The 10,509-nt window shown below is 37.7% G+C and overlaps 1 protein-coding gene across 1 annotated transcript; it reads left to right on the top strand.

Moving 5' to 3' along the window:
* Positions 1–3,798: 3,798 nt before the first annotated feature.
* Positions 3,799–7,577, top strand: LOC104469802 (multiple PDZ domain protein-like). Its single transcript, XM_010084488.1, has 5 exons — positions 3,799–3,915; positions 4,831–4,935; positions 5,052–5,164; positions 6,216–6,339; positions 7,163–7,577. Exons 1-5 carry the CDS (start codon positions 3,871–3,873, stop codon positions 7,307–7,309), a joined length of 534 nt encoding a protein of 177 aa, XP_010082790.1. The 5' UTR covers positions 3,799–3,870; the 3' UTR covers positions 7,310–7,577.
* The last annotated feature ends 2,932 nt before the right edge of the window (positions 7,578–10,509 follow it).

The following is a 10,509-nucleotide window of genomic DNA, read 5'->3' as shown; positions in this document are numbered from 1 at the left end:
TAAATAAAATAATTAAATTAAATTAAATTAAAAATAAATAAATTAAACTACCAGTTTAAATACCACGTTCTCAGTTATATCAACAGAAATAATGGTTAATACTTTGAAGTGTTATACTGTTTTTAATGCTTATTGTGAAAATAGTCACTTTCACTCTTCCTTGAAAGATGCCCTCTTAAAAATATATGTTGGCATTACAATTGAGAGGCCCAAACTACTTCCAAGTGAAAGGTAACAGAATTACTCTTCTTTCACATCTGTATGGTAATACTGGTTAACAGAAAAACTACCCTGCTCAGTGTCAGATGTCATGGTGTACTTAGTTTCTGTGGCTCTGATTTGCCATGAGCTTTGTCTGCTCAGTGCTTATCACATGGTTCTTAGCCCGTTATTTTACACTCTGTCCGTATTTTTTTCTGTTCCACCATCTAACAAGTGACTTAAATATTGTCATAGGCTTTCATGTTGTAGACTGAAGAGTTGTGTCATAAATGACTGTTTCTTTAGTGTTCATTAGGTGCAGTAAGACTAGAAGTCGGGAGAATAAAAGCTGGTCCATTCCACTCTGAGAGGAGAACATCCCAGAGCAGCCAGGTGTGTAACTGTAAAACTGTGTAGTTTGGAAGAAATAAAATGTGGTTAAATAAGCAAATAAAAATAATTGGTTTTATGATGACAATTATTTTGCACATACCTGATCCAAGATTAAGAAAAGTAGGGGTTTTTGTGTACTTTGCAGCTTTTCGGTAACCATTTTATGTGTTCACTTTAGCATATTATGTCTGTTAAAGACATGATTGAGCCAAAAATGCATTCAAGAAATGGCTGTGCTGTGTTGCCTGGTCTGTTTTTTATGGCTCCAACCTGGGAAGCAGAGAGAGCTCTTATTCTCATTGATACCATAAGAAGTTGGAGTGGGCTTTAAGCCTCCTTGTTACTTTAGGAGTGGCATGCAATGGAGTATAGTTTCAGTAAACTTAGTGAATTTCTCCACCCCTTGCATATTGTTACCGTAATCTTGGTAATCAGAAGCAGGAAGCCTGCACCCTTTCCATCAGACTTCTCTCAAGTTTATTTATTTTATGGTTGGTCTAATGGCGAAGTGTTACAAACTCATGTCAGTTTCTGCGTTTGAATACATCCTTCATGTGATGGCAGCTCACATAGTGATTCTCTCCACTAGGAGCTATATTTCTGAGAGCTCACAAGTTGCCTTAGAACTTTCTCTGGTTATAAACCGGATATGCAGATCATCAAGTACTGAAGATAAATAGTTTTAAGATGAATCATAATTAAAGAGTTTCAAGTGAGCAGGTTAAGACTGGGTAAGACTGAAGTGCTAGACTCTGTTCAAAATGGGTAGTACGAAACGAGATTAAAACCTGCAGGCTCTGGGCAGTTTTAATCTAAACTGTTAAGTAAAAAGAAGCTCACAATGTTGAATTTTTTGAAGAGTCTTTAACAGTCAGCAAACTAGTCTCACTGGGAGCCATGTTGTTCCTTTACATGGTCCTGCAGGTATAATGAAAATCTTTCTGGAAATTGTGCAGGTGAAGCTGAGTGGAAAGCCTAATATGGTGGAGTGGGTGAACATGAGAGTACACATCAGGATGTATAAAGATTCTGCCCCTACCTTGATAATCATGGCAAATGTTTGCACCAGAAGATCTCTGTGAGGTGATAGAAGGTGCAAATATAAGGGCATGGTCTGGCCCTCAGAAGCAGCACTTCAAAGTGTTTTGTGGGGTTGTAGGCATGCAATCTTTGTTGGTTTAAGTTTCGAACAAGAAGCCCTCTAGAATGACTAAGAAATATGTGAAGGTTCACTGTGTCGGCTTTAACTGGGCACAGAAAAAGTACAATACAGCAAAATCCACTGAATACAGTGGGTTAGAATTTTACTTTTATCAATTGGGTGTCTGACGCTGCTCTCTAATCCCAGTCTAACACTGTATTTAGGTCAGTGAAGTAAGTGGCAGCCTCTCATCATTCAGTTTCCCAGCTTCTGGATCCAGTGCACCTGATGTCTTTGAAAGCGGTCTGAAGAAGAATGCCAGTAAGGCTTCTTTGGTGTTTTCAGTGTTTCATACATGTGAAATGGTAGCTGAGACCTTTCACTTTCTCTAAAATGTTGTTACTATGTGCTCTGGGCCTGAAAGTGATTCCTTAGTCATTAAAAGACTGCAGGGGTGGTTCCGATCTTTGAACAACTTTTTCTAAAAGAAACTAGCAGCTTGTTATACCAGCAGTTTAGATGTTAAGAATTGAAGTTGAGCCTTAATTTTCTGTGTAATCTAGACATGTCTTCAGTCCGGATACTGTATAGTTAAATGAGAGTAGATGTGAAATAGCTTTCTCGTGCTCATATTTAGAACAAAGTTACTTCTAACCAAAGTATGGCTAGCAAATAATAGTTTTTCTTATTCTCTTTGAACATGCTTAGCAGTCTTATTCCAAAAGTTATTTAAATAGAGAGAATAAATGACTTTTTCACCTATTCTAAAAATATTTCAATCCTGTTAATTTAATGACAGCCACTTTCAAAATCTGCTTAAAACATATACCTGTAATAAACCAGCAGAAAATTAGAATCTTTAATGGTAAAGTTTCCTAAAAATGCTATTTTAACCTTTTTTTTTTTGTTTAAAATTAATTTGACAGCAGCTTCTGAAATACAAGGACTAAGAACAGTTGAAATAAAAAAGGTAAGTTACAGCATGAATAGGTGTGTATCAGGAACAGGTTTTGTAGATGTCATCAATAGGTCTGTTTACAGAAAGGAAGAAGTCTCACCCTGTTAATCATTTTGAGAGGAATTGATGTGGCAATAGCTAATTAATTTACCTGTCTTTTCAGATCAAGATTGTATACTCTCCACTGCCTATGTTTTTATGTGAAATCAATGCGATTTATGCTATTACATTTTGTGGTCTGTTTTGAAAGCAAAAGGAGGAAGGATTAATAAGAGATAATGGGACCTAGTTTTACTGTTACTAAAGTGAGTTAAATCCAGGCTCTGTTATAGTGAAGTCAAGGGAACTGTACTGAAGTTGCAAGCCCATTGTTTTGTATTTCGTATTTTTCCTCAAACATATTTTTAATAGCTAGGCTCTTACATGACAGCTTCTTGGTTTTCAACTATGAAATTCAGTCAAATTCCTCATTTACAAGAGTGAGATCTGAGTCACAGGCTGCTTCTGATTATATGTATATGTATTTGACTTTGCCTGGCATCTAGGTCACTTGATTACATGGATTGTGTTTAGCCATTCACTTTTTACAGTAGGATCTTCAAATACCAGTTTACAATAGCAGTTTTTGCACTTAGGTAGTAGGATGTTGTGTAGAAGTGAACACAGCTTTTTTTGTTCTTCAACAATAGGACACTAGAGGGAGCATAAAGATTAATTCTAGTGTTTGGGAGGTTCATAATAGAAGATTGATTTAGACAGTATTACGGACAAGCAATCCGATCTGTCTAGTTTTCCTTGCCCAGACTTTCTATGCTGACGTTAAAGGTCTGATGCCAAATTCTGTATTTAGTGTGGTTAATATAAACATACAATTAAGTCAGCAAATTGTCATGTACCACTGATAGGAAGAAACATATATTGTGCTCTCTGTGCTTTCTTGAAATGAGGCAAAGTGTATTAGCTTAAAAGATGGCTTGAGACATAGGAATTCTGATTTTTGTAAGATAGAGGCTTTAGCAGTTTTTTGAGATAAGCCTACAATTCTCTGTATGTGTTTTTCTTTCCAGAAAAATCTAATATTTTTTCATTACAATAACAGGGCCCTGCAGATTCACTAGGAGTGAGCATTGCTGGAGGTGTAGGAAGTCCTCTTGGAGATGTTCCTATATTTATAGCCATGATGCATCCAAATGGACTTGCAGCTCAGACTCAGAAACTCAGAGTAAGTTAATTGTTAAGGCTGTAAAAATTGCCTAGGTAGTGCACAGTAATTACTCTATGCAGGCAATAAATTAGCAGTTTCATGATACAGTCATAAGTGCTTCTGGCTGTGACAAGAATTTTTGCTGTTTGGATTGATGAAACAGTAACTTAGTTTGGTAGTATGGTAATTATCTTTCATCCTGAAGGTAGGATGGGGAAGAAAGTCCTAAAGCAATCTTGGATCATAGAGGTAGTCAGCTTGTGAAAATTAAAAGTAGAGACAGTGGTTCAGAGTGACGGATTCTGTAAGTGAGCTCCACTGATGACCATGATGGTCGTTCCTGCAACTGTATGCCTGTAGTCTGTTTTATGTCTTCTGTTTTCTATGCTTATCTGTCTTAGGATAGAGATAGTACTTTTTAGGTTCTGAGTTAAAGTGGGCAGTGTCATCTGATACAGCATTTACATGTGTGCTGTATCCAGTCTGTACCAGCGATGGCTGAATTTGACTTACGCTCCTTGGAAGATGAACAGTGTTATTTCAGGATGAATTCAAACATGTAATCATTGATGGTAATTTACTACTTCAGTCTATCTTGAGGTGACGTGCAGTGCACCTCTTTTTTTACATGCAGTATGTTTCAAAAGAATTAGGATCAATTCTGTAAAGCATCATTACTTTCTTACACTAAACCAGTGTCATTTTTCGATTGTCATGTTGAATTTTCTACCTTTGTATTGGGTCACTATGTAGTTCAAAGATGATTTGCCTTCAAGACAAAATATACTGTGAACAGTTGCTAATTTCTTTCTTCTTGCCCCATACCACTGATAAAGTCTGGCTAATTACAAATGCACAGATCTGCTATTGTTGAGAGAAAGTGACAAATAAATCTGTGTAACTAAGTTAGTTTTTCTACATTTTCTTCTTCAGGTTGGAGACAGGATTGTTAGCATCTGTGGAACATCTACTGAGGGCATGACTCACTCTCAAGCTGTTAGTCTCTTAAAAAATGCTTCAGGCACTATTGAGTTGCAGGTAAAAATCTCCACTGACTTTTGGAATATTTTCTGAATACTGTTTTGCCAGCTGCTACAATGAATTATTTTAGTGTCAGCATTCTCATTTTACTGGTGTACGAACTCTGTTCCTAGGTTGTATCTGGAGGAGAAGTAAGTGTCATAACTGGTCATCAGCAGGATCCACCTACGTCCAATCTTTCGTTTGCAGGACTAACTTCAACCAGCATTTTTCAGGATGATTTAGGGTCAGTAACTGTAGAATATGCAACCTCTGTAGCCTGTTGTTTTAGGTGGAACTCAACCTAAAAAGCTTACAAATTCTAGCAAATAATGGATGAATTGTTTGACTTTATCATGACTTGCACATTTGGTATCCATGGGACCTGTAGGCCCATGGTCTGCTACATTTCTCCATATGTGATTTGCTGTGCTACTTTTTGCTCCTCTGTAGAGTTATGATGTGATTTGATTTCTTCTCTGTAAATAAGCCTGCTTTGTTTCACTGAGCCTTGGTTGCTGGGATTAATTGATACACCCAAAATGTTTTTTTCTCAGACTTAAATAACAAGGCCCGTTCCAGAGTGGTACCTGAGTTTCCATAACGTGCTTTCTAGCATGGGCCTATCAGGAGTGTTGAACTTTTCTGGTACACAAAGTATACTGCTTCTGGTATGCTGCAAGGTACAGCTATGTAAATAAGTTTTGCCTCAAACTTGTGTCATAAACCTGAGGCATTTTTCTTTTAGGACAGGGAAGGAGAGAATGAGGTTTTTAAAACACACAGATCTACTTTAAAAGATAGAACAAAATTTCTTGAAGTATATGTGGGGGAATAAACGGTCTGTATAAATTCATACATACAAATACACAGTCATATATTAGGGGAGGAGAGAAGCAAGTAAACCTTGCAACATAAAGATAAAGTATTTGGGCTAATTTTAGATGTTTTTTAGGAGGTGTAGTGAGTTACAGGATTTTTAAAGTAGATGTTTGTTATGGAGATTTGAGGTGCTGGCGTTGCATCTCCATTGTTAAGCACTGTTAGTGGGGCATTGCAGCCATAACTATGCCCTGAGCTGGATGGAAGAGGTGTTTGAAATAGTTATCTTGAAGTAATAATGAGTGCATTAGAATGTTACAGTGTTTTACATCAACTAAAATAACCAGTTCGTTTGTAGTTATAGTGGACAGGAAAATGTATTGCCTAGCTTGAAAGGAAACTTGTTTTTGTTGAATATTCTACATGCTAAATCATAAGTTCAGACAACATCACAGTACTCTTCTTCCTTTTCTTAGACCTCCTCAGTACAAGACCATTACTTTGGATAGAGGACCAGATGGCCTAGGCTTCAGTATTGTGGGTGGTTATGGCAGTCCCCATGGAGACTTACCCATTTATGTGAAGACGGTGTTTGCAAAGGTAGTGTAAATCTGTTCAGTCAATTCATTTATTAATTAGTTCACAGCAGCTACTTTCTTAAATCATGGCCTGAGTATGAAGCCATAGGGTTGTTACAATTTCTAACAGCTTCTCTGCCTTAGTCAAAGTGCTGGTCAAAATGTGCTTGCAGCATTTGAAGGCTGTAGTCTTAGGAAGATTCAGAATTTCAAAATGCATGTGACTATGCATATGAGAGAGTCTTCTTCAACTCTCAAAACTGAAATTGTGCACATACTTATAAAAACAACCCCTTTGTCTTATGTATAGAGTATCTTTTCTTCAGGTAGTAGAAGGGACTGTTTTATTTATTTTGACTGAGAGTCTCAAAGGTAGACCAAGATAAAATAGTTGAACCCAGTCTGAACCTTTGGAGAAGTTCAGGTACTGACTTGGATTTGATAGTTTGGACTGCCCGAGGAAACAGCCCTGAGTGAGAAAAAACTGATATCAAGAATCCCAAACTTTTCTGGTAAATCAAAGTATGGAGCTGGGTTTTGATTACTGAATTTCTTATACCAGTTGCTGAGAGCTTCTTCAGGTCTTGAAAATCTTACTTCTATGGTAGTAGAGTTTAAATGTTATACTAGCTGGATGAACAGGGCTCAGGGAATATAAAAATCCTGTAGATCCGATTTGCAGATGTTGTGAAACTTAGGGAGGACAGGGCATACTACAGCACTAAAATAAAAGAAGTTTTAAGGGCTTTTGTGTACTTAACCTGTCTTATTCAGACCATAAAGACAGATGTGCCAGGAAGAAAAAGAAATGCATGAGTCTGCAGTTACGTGTTGTATCGTTTCAGGGTGCAGCAGCAGAAGATGGACGCCTGAAGAGAGGGGATCAAATCATTGCTGTGAATGGGCAAAGTTTAGAAGGGGTGACCCATGAGGAAGCAGTTGCTATTCTGAAAAGGACAAAAGGAACAGTCACGTTGACTGTTTTGTCATGAACTGGCTGCCCAAATGGGTAGGGTCAATGAGACTATGTTATTTACATTCTGCATAGCAAAGAGAATGGAAATGTTTATATAGCCTTCTTGCTCTTCCAGCTTCACAGGATTGTTACAACAGTGAGGAAAAATAACATTTAATGCTATTTTTATATACAATAGAAGTATTTCTCTTACTGTCAAACCACTGGGATGGAGTTATGTCAACTATGGAAAGACAGGGATATTTTTCCTATTAGTGTTATAATGCATGCTTCTAAGCCACCAAAAAAAAGAGGAACATTTGCATTAATAACCACACAACAAAACTGTAATGTTTTGCTAAGAGGCTTTAGACATTTGAAATATGTTGGAAAAATTATAGTCACCAAGTCAGCAAGGGGGTAGCATAAGAAGCAGAAAACAGAAATAAGGCTATTAAAGAAAGAAAGTATTTACAAAATATAGAATTTTGGGAAAAGACGGAAAAGTATGTAAACTGGAGGCAGATGATTAGTGGATGTAGATGGTTATTTGTATTATTTCACAGTGCCCCAAGTAGAAGGAGCTCGGAGGGTGACTTGGGTGGGTTTGTTTGCTTGTCTGTTTGTGTGTTTAAATTTCCTAAGTCATGGTGTATCCAAAAAAAAAGAAAACTGTGTTTTAGTTTGGCTTAGGTTTGAGGGTTTGGTTTGTTTTTTGGTTGTTTTTGGGGTTTTTTTTGTTTTTGAGGCAGGGGAGTGTGTGTGTTTGTTTTGAAAGGAGAGGACTTGTGCTCAGGGCTGAAAAATCTGTTTGCTAGTGGAAACTACTCTTGGTGAATGAGGGTGCCCAGCAACTGCAGTATTAGAACTAGACTTTTATAATAGTAGTGTTTTCTAGTTTATATGGGTGTGAAAGTGAACTTCCCAATGTGAAATGTGTGTAAGCAAAGGTTGTCCTCTTACAGTGTGCAAGATTAGCTACAGGTTCAGTGCAGATGTTTCTGCAAGCAGCTTGAATCAGAGCTGTGAACAAACCACTCAGGGCAGGCTCACTTAGCTGCAGACACTTGTGGATATTGGTTAAGCCAAGGTGGAAGAAGTTGATATTACGATGTTGCTGCCATTATCAGTAGCAGCAGAGTCCTCCTTGGACTGAGGGGGCCTAAAACTAGGAGCTGAGGTTGGGGGGTGGGTAAAAGGCTGAAAATCTCTTGTAGTGGAGGAGAGTAGTAAAACAGCAGTGAAGGTATTTCTGCATCAGCATTAAGCAGAAACAGAGATTTGAGGGCCACAAATACTGTTTTATGGCTATTAATTTTAGAGGCACAAACACAAGTATGATGCAACATGGAGCTGTTTCTGGGCAGCAGTGTGGTCAATACATTTATCAACATCCTCAGTTTCTTAAGTTGGTATCCTCACTAAAACTTTTATCCAAAAACCACACTCACTGAAACCCTTAGCTGATTGTAGCCTGCCTTTGCCTTTGTTCCTTCAAACTGACTCATAGCAATTTGGCAGATAAAGCACACTTTGCCTGTGATTTAACTTCCTGCAAAAAAATTTTGGGAAGTCTTTTGAGGGAAGAAGATACCTAGGCAAATTAGCATGCTAGTTACCAGCAAGACCCTTTGTGTTGATTAGCAAAAAAAAAATGTGGCAAAAAGGCCACCATGTCAGCTGTCATTTAAGAGAAATCTGAACTGAAAATGCCAGCGATGGTCAGGCCCTTATTAGGGGTTGATGCAAAAAACTAGCATTTCTTTCAGTGGGACACAAAAACAGTATTAGGAATGTCTGTGAAATAGTATTAACAAATCGATAGCTAGGTCTAAGTGAATTAACTAAAAAGAGTACCCTCTTTGACTCTTTAACTGTTCTAGAAGTTACACTGTGATAAGCTAAAATGAAAAAAAGCAAATGGTACCGTTACTGGATGCTGTTATTGAATTGCTCTTCTATACTTATTCTTCGGTTAGTGTGAGAAATGCCTACATTAGAGATGTAAATTCACTTTAAATAGTATCTATATTTGTAACAGAAGTAGTGTATAGATATTTAGTTACTGCTGTTGTGTCTAAATGGAGCATTTAAGTGAATATAAAGTTCCAAACTGTCATGATGGAAAAATAAAGTTACAGGTGTGTTTCTGGTTGCTTCACAATGTCCTGTTTGCGTTGTTCATTTTGTTGTGAAAGATTAATTCAAAAAACTTTAAATTAATAACAAAGAAGTGGCATTATTTTTTATGTGAACCTTAAAGCATCTGCTAAAAATTGCTTTATTTGTATTTTAAGATTTATCTTCACTTGCAAACTCTTAGGAAATCCATGAGACCAGATAACAAAGCTATCTGGGAATTAATATGAAACTGCCTTGCTTTTTTGAAACAGACAATATTAATCATTGTTCAGTGTGTTTAAAAAGCTTTTCTTCAGGCATGGCACTTGACATGTGGGATCAAAACAGTGAGCCATGGGGCCTGGGAGTTTGCTTTTACCTGTGACCCATGCTGCTGCTTCAGAGCTCAAGATCTTCCCTGAGCCCGATGCGAGGAAAGCTGTTGCATAACCACTGCTTAGTGGCTGCCAGGCACTGGACCATGAGGTGTAATAAACTTTGCAGGCTTAGGGTGTTGGGTTTTCTTTCTCATTTGGGATTCAGTGCAACTTCTGTATCGCAAGGGTTAGTCCTATAAGGTGCTAGGTGCTATGGACCGAGTTCCACCGAGTCTTCCATTTTTGGTTACATTTTTTCTGTATGACTGTGTTACCTGTGGGACTTGACAGGGCTGGAGTTGGAAGGCCTGTCCATATTTGTAAGCATAGGCCTGGACAAAGGACAGCGGGCTCATGGGAATGCACATAGTTCATTCCTTGTCAGTGAGCAGGTATCATTGGCATGGCTGCTTTCCTGGTGATTCCTCTGCTGGGTTTTATTTCTGGGTTAGCTTTGTGGAAGCAATGGTATTGGTAGTTCTCAGTTGGGAGAGTTGGTGGAATTTAGTAGCCTTTGAGGATCCCCTTCCCTTCACCCTATCCAGCCTCTTTTTAAAAGAAAAAAAAAGCTGTGTATTAGGTAGACCTACATGGACTTACCTAAAAAAAACCCCAAACCTAAAAAAAAAAAAAAGCTGTCATCTTTATTTTTTAGTGGCAGAAAGATGTTTTCTCTGACAGAGGCTTGCAAGTAATGTGTAGGAACTTACTATTTTTAATCATGTTTTGCAAAGAAAGC

The sequence above is a fragment of the Pterocles gutturalis genome, unplaced genomic scaffold, assembly GCF_000699245.1.
Source record: "Pterocles gutturalis isolate BGI_N339 unplaced genomic scaffold, ASM69924v1 Scaffold51535, whole genome shotgun sequence".
Lineage (NCBI taxonomy): Eukaryota > Metazoa > Chordata > Aves > Pterocliformes > Pteroclidae > Pterocles > Pterocles gutturalis.
This window is presented reverse-complemented; position numbering and strand designations above follow the sequence as displayed.